Raw genomic sequence first — 19537 nt, forward strand, 5'->3', positions numbered from 1 at the left:
AACATGTTTATCCCAAAGATCTAAAACTCATTCATACTTAGGCAGAAGTGACTGATAATAATTTATAGCAGTGTCTTTGTTGTGTTAAGAGTCAAGGCTACATGTGCTAACCATGGCCCATAAGCATAAAGCAGAGTGTAAGGCAAATGGGCTTCAGGAAAGAAGGCAAAATTCATATCAAAAATACAGACACTTATACTTCCATCCTGGTTCATATCAAAATATAAGTATTATTTTAGCTTAAATTGTTCTATTATATCTAAATAATCTTACATAACCAATAGTTTTATTTAAAGAATTTAAAAGTTTTAAATTTATTAAACAGATTTTCTATTCTTAAGAATCAATCTTCCCATCATTATGAAGAATTCATCCTGTGAGTTATATTTAATATTAAAAGCATCTAAAGCACAGTTTTACTGAAATAGTCTTTGTTGCTCTATCAAAACAAGTTTCTCAAAAAATACTGGTTTAAACTCAAAACTGGGACATCTTCCCCTCATTAGTTATTTTCTCATTTTCAGCATGTTATTTGTACAGGATTGTGGTGCAAGGTAGAAGGCGAGAAAGAATGCAAAACCAAACTAGATCCACCAATGGATGGAACTGATTGTGACACTGGTAAGGTAAGTCATTTGGGTTACCTAAATTAATAACAATATTACATGAAACTTGATGAATTTGCATTTTTTTCTTGCTGGTTACATAAGGATCCAACTTAACATCCTTGCAATAATTTCACTGTATATAAAAATATTAGTATCTTATCTATATTTAATTTCAACTTTTCTGTTTTTGTCAAATGTGGTAGTTTTGTTCATATTAAAGTCATGTAATTTTACTTTTTTATTTTTTATTCATTAATTTCATTGGTACATTTTATGTATACAATATGCTGACATTCATTATTGGGAATTTGTACCTTTACATTATATATCTTGGCTCTTATTGTTTTCCCCATTCCCCTGCCCTCCCTTCAACCCCTCCACCCCTCCTTATTTACAAAACCCCAGAACACAGAATAGATAATATCAAATAGGAAGAAAAAGTCCAAAAGGGAAGGGGGAAAGGGAGGGGGAAAGGGAGGGGAAAGAAAAGAAGGGAAAGGAATATGAGGAAAGGAAAAATGTAGCTTTATTTTTGTTGCTTTTAATAATGTTGAATGTCACATAATTTATATGTACTTTCACAAAATAATAGATTCATCTTTTTACTATTTAAATTAGATAGAAGTAAAATAACTACCTATAAACGTAAATAGTAGAAATTCTCAGGTATGAAATATTTTTTCAGGTATAAAATATTTTCTCTGGACAGAAACAGAGTATCTATACACATTTTTCTTGGCAATGTAAGCATCATAACTAAAATATTAAAGTTGACCTTTAAGAGATGAATAAATATTTCAGTAGTCTAATTTAATATGCTTCATAAAGCTATAGGAATTTATCAGTGTACATTTCAAAATCAAAATGAGTGCTGTTGTATAAATAGTTTTCCCTTTGGCAGTATAAAATAGGTGGTCTTATATGCACTTAAAATTATGATTAATTTAATGAAAAGATAACGAGTTAATACAAGTTTTTAATTTGTATGCTATGACAATGCGTAATGTTTCTCCACTCACTGATTATAAGTTTAGAAATCTTGCCTCTAAAGAATATGAATGTTTATTACATTGAAAATAAACAGCAACATAAGAACTCTGCAGTTAATTTGAGTTTACTTACTTAAGTAAGTCATATAGTAAGTCATGTATTAGTTTTAAAACAACAATTTGAAAAATGAGTTGAAATCTACTTCAAGAAAATTGTCCTAAGTATTAAATATTCTCATATTCAGAAACTTGCAGACATACAAAGACAGCTATGTTAGAATGAATTTTCCATGATAAGAAATGAGAAACATTAAAAAATATTCATAAGGACATAATGGTTACAACATAGTTATTTTTTAAAACTTTAAAAAGTTAATATATTGTAGTTCTTTTTCTCTCTCTATATATTTATATATAGACTATATATAGTTGTATATGTATTTATATATAGAGAGAGAGAGAGAGAACTACAAAATATTGCTGTTGGGACAGGCATGTCACAAAAACTATTGCTTTGTGACAGCATTGAAGATTTAAGGAAAATATAGTTTGTGTACTAATTGGAATGCACATACTCATTTAGTATTTATTTTAAAATGTCTAGGAAATTATTTGATGCTATAAAGTCCAAATTCTCTCTAGTAGGTTCCATTTTAGGAGGGAATTGGAAATGATGGATGGGAGTGAGGCATATGGAAATGTGGGTAAATGCAACTTTTCTACAAATATTTCTGGGTTGTCTAACATAAGCACACAGTATTTTATTTTGTCTATGATTTCTTTAATTTAAATTGACAAATTGTTTAAATTAAAACTATTTTTTGAAAGACAAGAAATGTTTATCACTAGATACTGTCAATAAGAAAATGGTTCCTTGGAGGAAACTTCTGTGAAATATCAGCCTGATGTTCATAGACTGTGCCAACTATTTTTCAGTGAGCTTAAACGGAGAGTCAGAGTTTCAGTTTGTTCTATTTTTTACTTAAATTATACATAGACAGAAGTGCAACAATGTATACATATCAGGCAAGTCTCACGACATTTTGCTGAGTAATTTATAGCTTAAATATAAAATTGCACAGATAATAACTTTCATCATCCTTGAAACATAAATGTAGCAATATACAGAGATAACCAAATATCCAACCATTAAGTCTTTAAACATCATACAAGCCATTTATCTTCCTCAGTATTTTTTAGCAATATAAAAGCTCTTCATTTTTATAATCTAGCATTCTAAATATTTTCCCATTGTGATTTTCCCATACTTTTGAAAATAATTTCATTCCTGAGATCTCTAAAATAGATTCATTCTTTTAGCAATCAAAATTGTAATCATCAAAGATAATTTTACCTTTTTTATTTCCCACAATTATGTTAGTTATAATCTTTTAGAGGTTCTCTAATGCTTTGTGCATTGAAATAACTAATGTACTTCTCAGTTCTCAGGACATGTGGGCTTCCTCACATGTCTCCGTGTTCCAGCTGTTGTACAAACCATTGCCTAAACAGTGTCCAACACTACTTTTGTGTGTGGTAGTGCTAAAACATTTGTATCCTCACACTACTGCTAGCTTGATGTGTTGCAAACCAGGAAACAAAGCTGGAGATTTTTAAATTTTGTAACATTCTCATGATATTAAGCTTTGCATATCTAGTTCATCTAACACAGAATTCTATGATTTAAAATTATTTTGAAGATAGAGCTTTATACACTATTTATAGACAGCATTTTTTCAAATTAAAATCAACCTGTTGTTTTCTCCATTTTAGATTATCATCTTTATACAATTTCTTTCATTTTACAGTTTACTGTACAAATGTGAATGTGCTTACATTTAATTTATGCTTGATGAGATTAAAGAGTTGATAAATGATTTCATTAAAACCCAATAAATGTATATATGTATTGTTACTTTTGTACCTAGGTATTTATTCAGAATAGATACAAGAAGAAAATTAAATAACAATTTCATAAAATTGTAGACTGTTTTTGAAGGGTTTTATATAACACAGTTCAGTTCAGCTATTTCTGTTCCTACGTTGAGATTCTTGAAATTGCTGTCATCATGAATTATTGGAAACAATGAGGAAGGCAGCGTCCTGACTATCACAATGTGTGCATGTAAAGAGCTTTTAACCTTCCTTCCTTTTCTTTTTTTCTTTACTCTGTGTTCAAGATTTACTTTAAAAAATACATATCAAGTATTTTGAAATCTTCATAACTCTCTTCTAATTACATATTGTCATAGATATGTCCACAGAAAAAAATTGGTAGAGTACAAACATAACCAGATATTTTTAAGTCATGTACTGTCCCAGAAATAGTCAATATTATATGTTCATTTAGCATTTTTATAAATCATACTGAATTTGTAAATAAGTCAAATTTAGGGATTTTTAAACCATGTGTGATACTTCTTGAGCCTAAAAAATATAGAAATATATGATAGAAAACATGATGTTAGCAAACTTCTGGAAAACATCATTAAGTTTATTTTGTATACAAATCCAGTGGAATATATGATATAATAATTCAAACAAAAACGTTTAGTACTCCTCAATGTTGAAGCACACCTAGAAGACAGAAAGTCGGGTCCCGATAGTTTAACTCCAAGTTGACAAACTTTAAATTTTATGCAATTGTTCTTTACATTTCACTGTTTTGTGTGGGCATATGGGCTTATGTATGTTTCTATTTTTCTTCAACTGCCATATGTGATCTAGTTTAAATATGTACACGTCTAGATCCCGATCCTTCTGGGACAATTTTTTAATTTGTTATGAATTCTAGCCTAGCCTTTCAATGCCACCTTGGTGCTAACTGGACAAGGACCACTCTGAGAAAATAAACATCCATCAAGAAGGCCAAAACACCATAATCAATTGCAGTTTGACAGCTTTCACAGTGAATGTTTTTCCAAAAATGTATGACATAACATGGTTAAGGCCTTATAACCAGTAAATTATGTAAAACTTTCACATGACTACTATTCCCTCTCTTCCAAATTTTAGACTGGAACTTTCTAGAAAATTCCAGTTTATTTAATGGAGATTTTAGCATGTTGATACAGTATGAGATATTGAGATTTTATTTTTTCAAGTTTAAATTTAAAGCTTCTTGTATGCAAAGAAGTTTGAGTTTAAATTTTGATATAATTAGAAAAAATTTACAGGGATTGTTTATTTTATTGGATAAAAAATTAACTGAGTTCAAATAAAATGATACAATATCATTTTCTAAGTTCTCTCTTTAAAAACAAAAATGAAAAAAACTTTTCAAAATAAACTTTAATTGAAGATATTTAATGATAAATAATGGTCAGACTGAACAGAAGTTTTGTGAGGTTTTTTTTCCTTAAATTCTTTTATTGGTACATTTTAGGTATACAATACGTTTACATTTATTGTTGGTTGCTTGTACCTGTACATGATGTATCTTGGTTCTTATTTTTTCCTCATTACCTGTGTACCCTTCACCCCCTCCACCCTTCCCTATTTACACAGACTTTGTTTCCATTCTTTGCTTTTCTTATAATATTTTCTTTCCCTTCTTTCCTTTCCCCTTTCCCTCCCACCACTACCCCTTTGGGTCTTTTCTTCCTATTTCAAATTATCAATTATTCATTTTAATCATTTTAATCCTTATTTACACTCTCAGTTTCTCATACTAGAGAAACTATTCGGTATTTACACGTGTGTCCTATTTATTTCACTTAAGAGTATGGCCTCAATATGCATCCATTTAGCTATAAATGACTCTAGTGTCTCATTCTTTATGGCTGAGTAGTACACCATTTTATTAAAAAAAACCACTTCTTCTTAATCCAGTTTCCAGTTAATGGGCATTTGGTCTACTTCCAAGCTTTAGCTATTACAAACTGTGCCGCTATAAACATGGGTGCACATATATCGCTGTGATATGATTCTTTTAATACTTTTGGGTAAGATACCCAGCAGGGGGATATCTGTGTCAAATGGGACCTCCAACCCTAGTTCTTTCAGGTATCTCCATATTGATTTCCACAGTGGTTGCACCAGTTTGCATTCCCACCAACAACGGAGAAGGGTACCTTTCTCCCCACACCCTTGCCAGCATTTGTTAATGGTTGATTTCTTGATAGCAGCCATTCTTTCCAGAGTGAGGTGGAATCTCAGTGTTGTGTTCATCTGCATCTCTGGAATGACAAGTGATGTTGAACCTTTTTTCATATGTTTATTTGCTGCTTTTACTTCTTTGTCTGAGAAATGTCTGTTCATTTCAGATGCCCATTTTTGAATTGGGTCCTTGAATTTGGGAGTCTGATTTTTTTTTTTTAAGTTCTTTATATTTTCTAGTAGTCCTTTGTCTAAGGTACAGCTGCTAAAAATTTTTTCCCACATTGTAGGTTGTCTCTTAGCTATCTTGGTGGTTTCTCTTGTAGTGCAGAAGCTTTTTAATAAGATGACATCCCAGTTGTTGATTCTTTGTGGGATTTCCCATGCTACTGAGGTTTGGTTCATAAAGTCTTTTCCTATGCCAATGTCTTCAAGAGTACTACCTAACTTATCTTCCAGCAAGTTTAGTGTTTCTGTCTTAATGTTTAGATCTTTAATCCACTTTGATCTTAGTTTAGTGCATGGTGATAGGTATGGGAATAGTTTTAATCTTTGGCAGGTTGAAACCTAGTTTTTCAAACACCATTTATTAAATAGGCTATCTTTCCTCCAATGAGGGTGGTTGGCTCCTTTGTCAAAGATGAGGTGGCTGAGTATGTCTGGAGTTGTTTCTGCATCTTCTAATCTATTCCACTGATCCTTGGGTCTTGTTTTTTGCAAGTAACATGCTGTTTTTATCACAGTAGCTTTGTAGCATAGTTTCAAGTTGGGGATTGTGAAAACCCCTGCCATGTCTCTGTTGCCTAAAATTGCTTTTGCTATTCTAGGTCTCTTCTGGTTCCAAATGAATTTTTGGATTGTTTTCTCTAGTTCTGTGAAGTATATTTTTGGAATTTCAATCAGCATTGCATTAAATCTATATAATAGTTTTGGAAGTATGGCCATTTTCACTATATTGGTTCTTCCTACCCAGGAACAAAGGATGTCTTTCCATTTTCTTATATTCTCCTTGATCTCCTTTTTCAGAGTACTGTAGTTTTCAATGTAGAGGTCTTTTGCTTCCTTTGTTAGATTGATTCCTAGATATTTCATTTTTTTGGATTCTATTGTAAAAGGAATTATTTCCCTAATTTCTATCTCAGTGAGTCTGTTATGTATATATAAGAAGGCTATTGTTTTTTGAGTGTTGATCTTATATCCAGCTACTCTACTGAATCTGTCAATTAAGTCTAGAAGTATTTTGGTAGAGTTTTTTGGGTCTTCTATGTAAAGTGTCATATCAGCAAATAAGGACAGTTTAACTTCTTCCTTTCCTATCTTTATTCCTTTTATTTCTTTCTCTTGTCTAATTGCTATGGCTAATGTTTCCAGAAAAATATTTAGCGGGAGTGATGATAGTGGCCATCCTTGTCTTGTTCCTGATTTTAGCATGAAAGTTTTCAGTTTTTGACCATTTCGTATGATGTTGGCTTTTGGGTTTTCATAGATAACCTTAATCAGGTTGAGATAAAGACATTCTATTCCAAATTTCTGTAGGGCTTTTATCATGAATGAGTGTTGGATTTTGTTGAATGCCTTTTCTGCGTCTATTGAGATGATCATATGGTTTTTGTCCTTGACTCTGTTAATAGAGTGTATTACATTTATTGATTTATGAATGTCAAACCATCCTTGCATCCCTGGAACACATCTGACTTGGTCAGGGTGTATGATGCTCATGATGACCCTCTGTATTGTTGCCAGTATCTTATTGAGGATTTTTACATCTATGTTCATTAGGGAGATTGGCTTGTAGTTCTCTTTTTGGGTTGGATCTTTCCCTGGTTTTAGAATCAAAGTAATACTTGCTTCCAGGAATGAATTTGGAAGCCTTGTTTCCCTTTCAAATTCATTGATGAGTTTAAAGAGTACTGGCAATAGTTCTTCTTTAAATGTTTTGTAGAATTCAGCAGTGAAGCCATCAGGACCTGGGCTCTTCTTTGTTGGTAGTTTTTCAATTGCATTTTCAATTTCACTCATTGTTATTGGGGTGTTTAGAATTTCTATATCTTCTTCATTTAACTTTGACAATTTGTATGTATCTAGGAATCTGTCCATTTCTTCTGTGTTTTCCATTTTATTAGAGTACAGGTTCTCAAAGTAGGTATTGATGATCCTCTGGATTTCTGCTGGATCTGATGTGGCTTCACCTTTTTCATTCTTAGTCACATGGATTTGGGCCTTTTCTTTCCTTTTTTTGATAAGGTTGGCTAAAGGTTTATTGATTTTATTTATTCTTTTGAAAAACCAACTCTTTGATTCATTGATTTTTTTGTATCATTCTCTTAGTCTCTATTGCATTTATTTCTGCTCTGATCTTTATAATTTCCTTTCTTTTATGAGCTTTGGATTTGTTATGCTCTTCTTTTTCTAGGAGCTTGAGGCTCTGCATTAGGTTGTTTATTTGAGTTCTCTCTTTTCCTAATATGAGTGTTCACTGCTATGAATTTCCTGTGTAGAACTGCATTCATGGTGTCCCGTAGAATCCTGTATATTGTACTGGCATTATCATTTACTTGAAGAAACTGTCTAATTTCTTCTTTAATTTTCTCTGTGACCCATTGGTTGTTCACGAGGGTGTTATTTAATCCCTATGTGTTTGTGGGAGTTTTGCAGTTTCTTATGTTATTGATCTCTAATTTTATTGCTCTATGGTCTGATAATATACAGGAGATAACTTGAATTCTTTTACATTTTCTTAGATTTGCCCTATGAGCTAGCATGTGATCTAGTTTGGAGAATGACCTGCGGGCAGCTGAAAAGAATGTGTATTCTCATTTTGTGGGGTGGAACACTCTGTAAACATCTATTAAGTCCATTTGTTCAATAGCTTGGTTCAGTTTTAGAATTTTGTTGTTCATTTTTTGTCTAGTTGATCTATTTGCGATAGTGGGGTATTGAGGTCCCCCACTACAATTGTATTAGTGCTTATTTGGTTTTTCATGGTGATTAATATTTGTTTTGTATAGTTGGAGGCATTCATATTTGGGACATATATATTTATGATTGTTGTCTCTTCCTCTTCAACTTTTCCCTTCACAAGGATGTAGTGATCACCTTTGTGTCTCTTAATTTTGGTTTGAAATCTACTTTGTCTGCAAATAAGATTGCTACACTTGCTTTTTTTCTGGGTTCCTGTGGCTTGGAGAAGTGTTTTCCATCCTTTTACTTTCAGTCTATGAATTTCCTTTTGAGTTAGGTGTGTTTCTTGTATACGGCATATTGTTGGATTTTGCTTCTTAATCCATTCTGTCAGTCTATTTCTTTTGATTGGTGAATTGAGGTCATTAACATTGATAGTTATATTTGATAGATATTGACTCATCCTTGTCATGATGTTTGGCTGTTGTTGGCTCTTTTATTTTTTTATTTTTCCCCCTTTCCCTTTAGTTTCTCACCTTGTCTGGTGGTTTCCCTCTGTTGGGTCTCATGGAGTTGTGACCTTCATTGTCTTTTTCTAGGATATTGGTTAAAATTGTTTGGAATCCTAGTTTGGTGCTCATGAAATTTCTCAGGTATTCTTTGTCATGGAAGTATCTAATTTCCCCATCGATTTTGAAAGATAATTTTGCAGGATACAACAGTCTAGGTTGGAAGTTATTTTCTTTTAGGGCTTGAAATACTTCACTCCAGGCTCTCCTTGATTTGAGGGTTTGTGTTGAAAAATCTGCCATGATTCTGATAGACTTTCCTTTGTAGGTGATTTGTTTCTTTTCTCCAATTGCTTGTAGGATTTTGTTCTTCTGTTGGGTTTCTGGGATCTTGATTATTATATGTCTAGGTGTAGATTTTTTTTGATCATGGCTAGTTGGAGTTCTATATGCCTCACTTATCTGTATGTCCAATTCTCCACCTCTGTCTGGGAAGTTTCCTACTATTACTTCTGTGAACAGTTTTTTATGTCAATTGTACTTTCTTTTTGTGTGTGTGTGGACTCCTATCAGTCTTATGTTGTTCTTCTTTGCATCATCTAGCAGCTGTTAGATTGATTTCTCATTGTACCTTACTATTTTTAAGAAATCTCTGTTTTCATGGTCCTTAACCACAGTCCTGTCTTCTATATCTGATATTCTCTCTTCAGATTCCCCTGATCTGTTGTGCATGCTTTCAATGGAGTTTTTAATCTCCTGAATATCTGTTTGAATCTGTTTCATGGATTGCATTTCTTTCTTATATTGGGTGATCATGGTTTCCATTTCTTTCTTATGCTGGGCATTCATGGCTTCCACCATGTTTCTGAGCTCATCTGTTTTTTTTTTATCATTTTCTGTTCTAGAGCCTCTAATCATGTCTTTCACTCTGCTCACCATCTCTATCATTATCTGGGAGGTTATTTCTGCTTTGAATTTCTCTAGAGCCTCATTCATCTGTTGTTACTTCCTGTGCTATCAGTTCAGGATGTCCAGGTGGTTGCCTGTCAGACTTTTCCACCTCGTTTCCCCCAGTATTTGCTTTCTGTGGGGTGGAAGTCTGAGTTTGTGCCTTGCTTAAATGTCTTCTCATTTTTGTTTTTGGTACTGTCCTTGGTTTAGTTCCTGGGTTGATACTACAAAGTTGCTTATTGTAAGTATCTTTGTTGATGTATTCAGAATCCTTATGGAATGATTGCTTCTCAGAGGTGTCTTCCAGATATAGGTGTTCTTTAGGTTTTGAGTCTCTCCTGGCTCATTTTCTTTATACTAGGAAGGATAACTGAGTAGATCAATCACAGTACCTTTGCCAAAGTGATACAGTCAGCAACACAATAGCATCAAGTACCTCTTAGAAAATAACAATTTGTGTTAGTTATTAATCTGTCACCTTTAACTGTGTGAATTAAATCAAGCTCAAGGACCAACCCAACATATGTTTATAGTGAATAAACTCTTCAAAATAGGAACTTTACCCTTTGGGATAGGGAGTTAGAAGGAGTTGGGGAGGAGAAATTGGTAGGTAGAAGGATATGGGAAGGTTAGCAGTGAGGCCAGAGGGCACAGGTGAGAGTAGGAAAGAGAAGAAAAGAAAAATAAAGAAGAAACATGAATTAGGGCCAGAACAGGAACACAAAGGGAGATGAAGAATAATGTGGGACAGCAAGGGAGTTAGGGAGAGAGAAAGAGAGAGAGAAAAAGAAAAAAGAGAAAAAGAAAAAGTTTAAGAGTAGAAAAAGAAGAAAAAAATTAAAAATAAGAGCAAAAAAAAAGTGGTAATTTTGAAAATAAATAAAAGATAAAAATGAAGGGTCTCCTTCAGGGTATGTTTCTGCTCTCACAATAGACAATGTGGGCAGCAGTGTGCAGTTGTAAGTCAATGAGTCTCTGCAAGCCAGTCACACACCTGTGAGATTCTGGCAGATTTCTGACTGCAAGTCCCAAGTAGAGCTCCTTGTCCTCCTGCAGGGTTGAACTCTGCAAGGTTCTCCTGCAGGTTCCAGCTTCCCTTCCCCTGAAGATAGTCCAGGTTCTGATGGGAGGTGATGATCCCTCCAACTTACCAAGTTCGGTGGTCCATTGTGCCTTTATTGCAGAGATTCTCTTCACTTTTCCAGTGGGCTTCAGTTTTCATCAAGGAGCCTGAGAGAGGCCCTCTCTCTGTTGTTCACTTCTGCAGCTCAGGACAATAGCCTTTATGTCTCCCTATGCCTCTGTAGTGTGGAACCAAGTAGCTGCACAGCCAAGAGCCCAGAGGTGGTGGTGGGGGGGTGGTATCTGTTGTTCTAGGTGACTGCTTGGCTAAGCTGGCGGCTGGTTTGTGAGGTTTTTGATTACAGTTAACTTCTATTAAATCCTTATTTATTGTGCTGAATGATTCATTCAAACCATAAAAAATATGTATTCGGTAAATAGGATTTCATTCACACCTTGAGAAAAAATGAGGTAAGTTTCAGAGCATTGCTGCAATTTTTTCTCACAATCGTTTTTAAATATTATTGCTATTAAGTACAAAAAATCATTCATGGTTAGGAGAATCAAGTTGCTCCACCATATTATTTTACAATCACTAATTTTTACTTACTTTCAACGTGATTATTGTTACATTTAGCATGTCTTCTGTGACCATCATCTGTTTGATTTTCAGAAATAAAGAGAGGTTATCAAACTCCTGTCTGCATAGTCCTGGCAACCATTCTTTGATGACCATAGAAACAATCTTTCTTACTACTTTTGTTTTGAGTCACTGAAAAAGAAATAAAAATTTAAAAGATAGTGATTACACTCCCTTTTCTTTTTGCATGATATCTGTCTTAGCTAATTTTCCCAGTTAATAGATGCTGCATGAGTTACAGATTAACTAGAATGAAATGATAGAATTTCAGTGTAAATTCTCAAGTCTTTCAAACACCTTGACTTTCAAAAGAAGGTTTTGCTGTAATGTTTATGCATGAACTTGGTGGAAATTCTTTCAGGAAAAACGAAGTATATAGGATGGTGCTAAAATTCTATCAGCCTCATGGTTACAAGGAAAGATAATACCCTCATTCACTAACATTAAAAATCAAAACTGCTACATTTACTGAAATCCCTGCTTCAGTTTAGTTCTAGAAGGACTTACTTTTGTCCTTCTAAATTATTCATTTCTCAGAATGTGTCAGTTTTTGTGTTTGTACAGCCTGAAATCTCCTCTCCATCCTCTTCATCCTATCTCCATGACAAATACTGAATGCTGTGTTACAAAATAAGTGTCTGTGGGCTGCTTTCATGACAAGACTTACTTAATTCTGGAACTTGAGCATTATATTACAAGGACAAAAAGCAAGTGCAAACTTACTTTCGGTCTTTTTTTTCATTCCACATATTTTGGGCTGTATGCAGACATAATTTGCTTGCATTAATTCCAGTGACTACATAGACCAGTGAATGATTTTTAGTTGTGCCCTGATTTGTTCACCTAAGACATAACTTTTGGAATAGTGGTGTAAGGCTGGCGAGTGTACCAGCAGGACCTCAGCACCTGAACATCTGGCTGGAGAGTGGAGCATGTGGAGTTCCTGTAGCCGGACCTGTAGTGCTGGGACCAGCAGTCGAGAGCGCAGATGTCCAGGGTAAACCAAGTGCCTGCATGTGGGAGGACATTTTTTCTTCAGTTTAGAAATGCAAACATTGTAACAATAAGCTATCTTATGAAGTACAAGAAGCCACTCAAACCCTAATCCACTTTGGGAAAAAGCGGAGTTCCTCAAACTACCTGTTTTACATAGAAACTAACTTTTAAGAAGAAAATAGAATTGAGATCTTCTAATAATAAAAAAAGATTCAAATGGTGATTTTTGGATAAATTCAATCTTGTATTTAAGTAAGCAGGGAGATATATATTTTAAAAGCTAGGTGACCATTAAAGAAACTGTGAGAATAGGAGATGACAGGACTCCAGAGAGACAAAGAATGAGAACATAACTGAGAGCAATAAAAGCTAAGACTAATCAAAAACATGCTGAACACATACAGACAGGGATTATTATAACATCAGTCTGTTCAGGCTATCACTCCAGAGAGGTTCTGGGAAAGTGAAGAAGTCAGTTCAGCCTGGATGCTTTGACATTGTCTGTCAATGATACAGTTCAGTCACAAGTAGTTTTAAAGAATTTGTTTCAAATCCTATTTAAGAATTCTAAGAACCATACTTCTTATGGGAATTTCAAGCTTTCTGTTTGACCCTCAAAGTCTGCCCTATGCTCTTATAGGTTATTTTCCATAGTAAGTTGGCTCTGATTCCTCATGTATTTTGGAAGATAAATTGATCAAACATTAAAAAATATTTTTAAAAAATAAACATGGATTTCCTACTTTCTTTTTAATGTACCCAATCTTTCAAAAGTAGATTTTAACATAAGGATCATATGCTATTAATATAATAGTTTTTAAAATTTTGTAAATTGGTTTTTTTTTTAAAAGTAAAATTGATTATTTGTACTATCTTTTCTAGGCTGGGTTCTGAAGCAAGGGATTGTAATGGTCCCAGAAAACAATACAGAATTTGTGAGAATCCACCTTGTCCTGCAGGTTTGCCTGGATTCAGAGACTGGCAATGTCAGGCCTATAGTGTTAGAACTTCGCACCCAAAGCATGTGCTTCAGTGGCAAGCTGTCTTGGATGAAGGTATGACCAACCAGCGCAACACCACCTTAATTAAATGCATTTCTAGGTTTGCAAAGTATTTTATAACAGTAGTGTTATTATAAAGATTATTTTCTAGATATTTGTAAAATTTATCTTTTCTACCTTTACCAGCTTCTAACAACTTGAAGCATTAAAAAATATATATGTTAGAAACATAGTGAGATATTATACATATCTATTAGAAAAACTAAAATAATTGTAACAATAAGTGCTGGTGGAGATGAGGATAAATAGGATCTTTCAAACATTGCTGTGGGAAAATAAAATGATGCAGCCACTTTGGAAAAATAGGCTGGCAGTTTCTTATATGACTAAATACACATTTAACATACAATGTAGTAATTATATACCTGAACAATGGAATACTGCTCCATTACAAAGAACTATTGATTTATGCAGCAACATAATGAATCTCAGAGCATTATGCTGAGTGAAAAATACCTATGTCAGAAGGACGCATGTTGTATAATTCCATGAGGATAATACTTTGAATTGAAAACATTGCAGAGATAGAAAAAGATTAGTTGTTTCCAGGGATTAAGATAGTGTGGAGGACAGGGACGGGCATTACTATAAAGGGAATAGTTTAGCATCTTGACTGAGGCAGTGATTACACAAATCTACACATGTGACAAAATGGCATAGAACTACTGTACATGAAGAAATGCCAGTTTCCTGCATTTGCTATTATGAGGTAGATATGGAGGTAAAAGCATTGGAGAAACTACATGAAAAGTGTAGGACTTCTCTTTACTAATTTTGCAAATGACTATAAATCTATAATTATTTCAAAATAAGGATTTCATGAAAATCATATGGTGCCTCATGGGTTAAAAATGGTAATACTTTCCAATGGTGAGTGGACTAGAGGTTTGAGTTACAGTTGCCAAAATTCATGGTGGATTTTCTAATTGTATTGGCTATTGTGCCACTTGTCTCTAGTTCATAGCCCCCACTTAGTCATTTGGATTATGATTCCCATCATTCCAGTAACATGCCTGTCAATAACCTAAACACCATTTGTTCTCAATTTCAATGGCCCCTTGTGATAAAACCCTTCCCTCTGTTTAAGCCCTTGAGCAGCAATGGAAACATACACACAAGATGACAAATTATCTGACTCCCCCATGGGTTTTTAAAAAGCCATCAGATGATTACCAGCTTGTGTTCCTGATATCAACCACTTATGGTCAAATCTCTCTATTGACATGTTTATCTGTTTTTTACCGTATAGCAGAATTGTAATTCCTCTTCCTAAGTTCAGTCCTCCAACTATACCCCAGATGGCATCCTATCTTTCTCTTTCATATATGCTTTGATCACCTCTGCTTTTTCTTATACCTTGAATCCCTCCTGTTTTTGATCATTCACAGTAACTTTAAAACATGCTCAGAATTCTTCCACTAAAACATGCAAATCTTCCCTCAAGCTCATAGCACCTTGAGGTGGGGATTCATGCATTTCTCTCCTCACATCCACTATTTTCAGAGAGTTGTGAGGTTCCATCCCTCTTTCTTACCTTCAAGCTGGATTGTACTAACACAGCCCTCCCTATTGTCATTAGGAAGTCACTTGGAAACTGGGACTAATGAATGCTTTTCTCTCCTCTTTTGCTTGACTCACAGACCCATTTACCTGAGTGGTCATACCTTCCTTCTGGAAACACTTGAGTGCTTTGATTTGCAGGACACAGAAGCAAATCGCCCTCCTTACCATATCTCTGACACGTTCTCCTGGGTATTCCAGATGTTACTCTGTTTTCATTCTACATTTCTTCCGAGGTGATCTCATCTGTTCCTGTGCCTTCAAATATGTGGCTATCACATGAATTTATGTCTTCAGCCAGATTTTTCCTTTTAGCTCCAAACTTGAATGCACAACTGCCCAAATGAAGTGATACTTGGGTATCTAAACTTTCAAGACCATATTTATGGTCTTAACCATTCCTGGCAATGTACAGTTCATCTTTTGTAGTGTCTCCTATGTCAGTGAAGGTGACACTAACTTTTCATTTGCACAACCTAGATCATCTGCATAGAAGGACATTTTGTGGCCTGCTGCTTTAACCTCTTCACTGACTCCATCACTCCTTTTTTAGTCTTTGATACAGACAGGCCAAATTCCACTGCACCCCTCGGATAGATGCTCACTCTTTTTCTGAGACTTTGTACCAGTAGGTTTCTAAGTAATAATGCCCTTTTGTTTTTGAGCTTTGATTTCTCTCCCTATTTACTTACCTCAAAACTTTTGATTATGCTTTTTGGACTCAGTCTATATCAATTTCTCTAGTAAAAAATGTCCCCAGATCCTCTAAATTGGGTATGTACCTCTTCTCAGTAGGCTATATGTAATCTATAATAACACATTTCATTGTATCAGTTTCCTTCTAGTATGTTCTCCTAGCATAGTCTCTGGTGCATATTAAATTTCTGATGAATATCGGTTCCATAAATTTAAACATATTGTCAATATTTTTTATTGTAAAAATATAATCAGTATGACTATTCACACCATGGAAATCATCATTTGATTATTTGAGTGTTAATTCTATATCTACTTGTAACTGGCTGTGAGATTTAATAATATTAAATTCACTTGGGACCTGCTTACTCATGTGAAGTGTTGGAAATATCTTTTCTCTAAATTAAAAGAAAATCAGAATTAATGGGGATCTACTTAGAATATTAAAGCTACTGAAAATTACAAAGAAACTCTGACTCATATAAAGCAATGTTTAAAATCAGTGATTTATAAGAGCTTTATAACCAAAGGATTAGCATGATTAGTTGAATTTGTTTTAAACTTATTCATAAAAACACCAAATTGTACATATTTATAGGGTACCATGTGATGTTTAGATATATTTATATATTGTGTAATGTTCAAATCAAGTTCAACATATCTGTTTCTTCTAATACTGTCTGTGGTAAAAATTTTCAAAATCCTTCCTTCCTTCTAGCTTCTTGAAATATGTATTACATTATTGCTATGTATGATCACTTTGTTGTACAATGATACACCAGAACTTCTTGCTCCTATATAATTGTAACCTATTGCATATTCATAAATCTTTTTCCATTCTTCTCTCTTCCCCACTCTCCATGGGCTCTGGTAACCAATATTCTTCTTTCAACTCCTATGAGATCAACCATTTTATATTGCACATATGAGTAGGATTGTGCCTGCCTGTGTCTAGCTTATTTCGCTTAACATAACATTCTTCAGTTTCTTCAGTGTTGTTGCAAATATCAGCATTTTCTTCTCTACTATTGCTGAATTATATTCCATTGTGTATTTATGCACATTTCCTTTTTTCAATTCACTGAGTTATTGGTACAATTTAGGTGAACATTATGATCACATTCATCTTTGAGAATTTGTACCTGAATATGGTATATCTTGATTCTAAGTTTTTCCCCATTCCCCTTCCCTCCCTTCCACCCTTCCATCCCTCCCTATTTACAGAAGCTTGTTTCCATTATTTCCTTCTTTTCTTATTTTTTCTTTCTCTTCTTTCCTTCCCCCGGCCCTCCTTAGTTCCCCTTCCCCTTTGAATACTTTATTCCTATTTTATAATATCTGTTATACATTTCAGTCCTGATTTGCACTCACACCAGAGAAACTATTTGTTATTTACACATTTGTCCCACTTATTTCATTTAAGAATATGGTCTCAAGGTGCATTTATTTAGCTATAAATGCCTCTAGTTTATCTTTCTTTATACCTGAGTAGCACTCCATTTTATAAAAGAACCACATCTTCTTTATCCAAACACCAGTTGATGGACATTTCAGCTGTTTGTGAGATTTAGCTATTACAAACTCTGGTGCTATAAACATGGGCATACTTATATCACTACGGTACAAAGCTTTTAATTCTTTTGGGAAGACATCAAGAAGGGGGATAGCTGGATCAAATGGAACCTCTAATTTTAGTTTTTTGAGGAATCTCCAGATTGATCTCCACAGTCATTGCACCAGTCTATACTCCCACCAACAGTGGAGAAGAGTTCGTTTTTCCCCACAGCCTCAACAGCATTTGTTATTGGTTGATTTCTTGATAGTAGTCATTCTTTCTGGAGCGAGAAGGAATCTCAGTGTCATTTTCATTTGCATCTCATGAATGACCAGGGATGTCGAACATGTTTTCATTTGCTGTTTCTACTTCATCTGAGAATCTCTATTCATTTCAGAAGCCCAATTTTGGATTGGGTATTTAAATTTGGGGGAGGAGGTCCTTACTTTTTTTGAGTTCTTTATATATTCTAGATAGTAGTACTTTGTCTGAAGAACAGCTGGTAAAATTTTTTCTCCACATTGTGGGTTGTCTCTTCACTCTGTTAGTGGTTTCTATTGCTGTGCAAAATCTTTTTAATAACATGAAATCACAGTTGTTAATTCTTTGTGATAGTTCCCATGGCACTGAGGTTTTGTTCATAAAATCTTTTTCTATGCCAGTGTTTGCAAGAGTTCTACCTAACCTATTTTCCAGCAGACTTAGTGTTTCTATTTCATTAAGTCTTTGATCGATTTCTATTTTAGTTTAGTGCATGGTGAAAGATATGGGTCTAGTTTTAATCTTTGGCAAGTTGAAACCCAGTTTTTCCAGCATCATTTGTTAAAGAGGCTATCCTTCCTAGGAAAAACTGGACTTTATGAACAAAACCTCAGTAGCATGGGAAATCCCACAAAGAATCAACAACTGGGATCTCATCTTATTAAAATGCTTCTGCACTTTGTTTCTGATTTTAGAGTGAAAGCTTTCAGATTTTGTCCATTTAGTATGATGTTGACTGTTGGTTTTTTGTATATGGCTTTCATCAGGTTGAGATAAAGATAATCTATTTCAATTTTCTGTAGGGTTTATCATGAATTAATGGTGGACCTTGTTAAACTCTTTTGCTGCATCTATCTCTTTTATGCATCTTTGAGATGATCATAACGTGTTTGTTCTTGACTCTGTTGATATAGTGTGTTTCATTAATTGATTTGCATATGCTAATCCATCCCTGCATCTCTGGGATGAATTCCAGTTGGTCAGGGTGTATGATCTTCATGATCTTCTGAACTCTGTTTTCCAGTTTCTTATTGAGGATTGTTGTATCTATGTTCATTAAGGAGACTTTCCTGTAGTCCTCTTTTTCAATTGGGTCCCTCTCTGCCTTTGGAATCAGGGCAATGCTTGCTTCTAGGAATGAATTTAGGAGTATTGATTCCTTTTCAATTTCATTAAGGAGTTAAAGAAGAAGGGGCATTAGGTCTTCTCTAAATTTCTTGTAGAATTTGACAGTGACTCCATCAGGACCTAGGCTTTTCTTTGTTGGTAAGTTTTTACTTACATTTTCAATTTCATTGACTGATACTGGTTTGTTTAGAATTTTTATATCTTCTTGGATCAGCTTTGGTAGTTCATATATATCTAGGAATTTGTCCACTTCATCTGTGTTTTCCGTCTTTTTAGAATACAGGTTCTCAAAGTAGGTACTGATGATCTTGATTTTTCCTGGGTCTGTTGTAATTTCACTCTTTTCATTTCTAACTGAATGGATCTGAAGTGCACATTTTCTTCATCGGTTAATCTGTTGATAAACACTTGGGTTGCTTCTATTTCTTTACTGTTGTGAATAGTGCTGCAGTGAACACGAGAGTACAGATGTCTCTTCGACATATTGATTTCATTTCCTTTGGAAATGTACTCAGCCATGGG

The 19537-nt window shown here is 34.2% G+C and overlaps 1 protein-coding gene across 4 annotated transcripts in view; it reads left to right on the forward strand.

The window, feature by feature from the left end:
- Positions 1–19537, forward strand: part of Adamts19 (ADAM metallopeptidase with thrombospondin type 1 motif 19) — a 243780-nt gene that overhangs the window by 157287 nt on the left and 66956 nt on the right. For all 4 annotated transcript variants that reach the window (XR_002398180.2, XM_021266237.2, XM_004854439.3 and 1 more), the window contains exons 11-13: positions 525–626; positions 12625–12755; positions 13637–13809. Coding sequence is in view for 3 of the 4 variants with exons in the window: in XM_021266237.2 (XP_021121896.1) it covers positions 525–626; positions 12625–12755; positions 13637–13809 (406 nt within the window). In the remaining variant the exon portion in view is untranslated. The remainder of the gene's footprint in view (positions 1–524; positions 627–12624; positions 12756–13636; positions 13810–19537) is intronic.

This window comes from Heterocephalus glaber, unplaced genomic scaffold, assembly GCF_053883595.1.
Source record: "Heterocephalus glaber isolate CG9 unplaced genomic scaffold, H.glaber_assembly_v1.0 deba00001463, whole genome shotgun sequence".
NCBI classification, from domain to species: Eukaryota; Metazoa; Chordata; class Mammalia; order Rodentia; family Bathyergidae; genus Heterocephalus; species Heterocephalus glaber.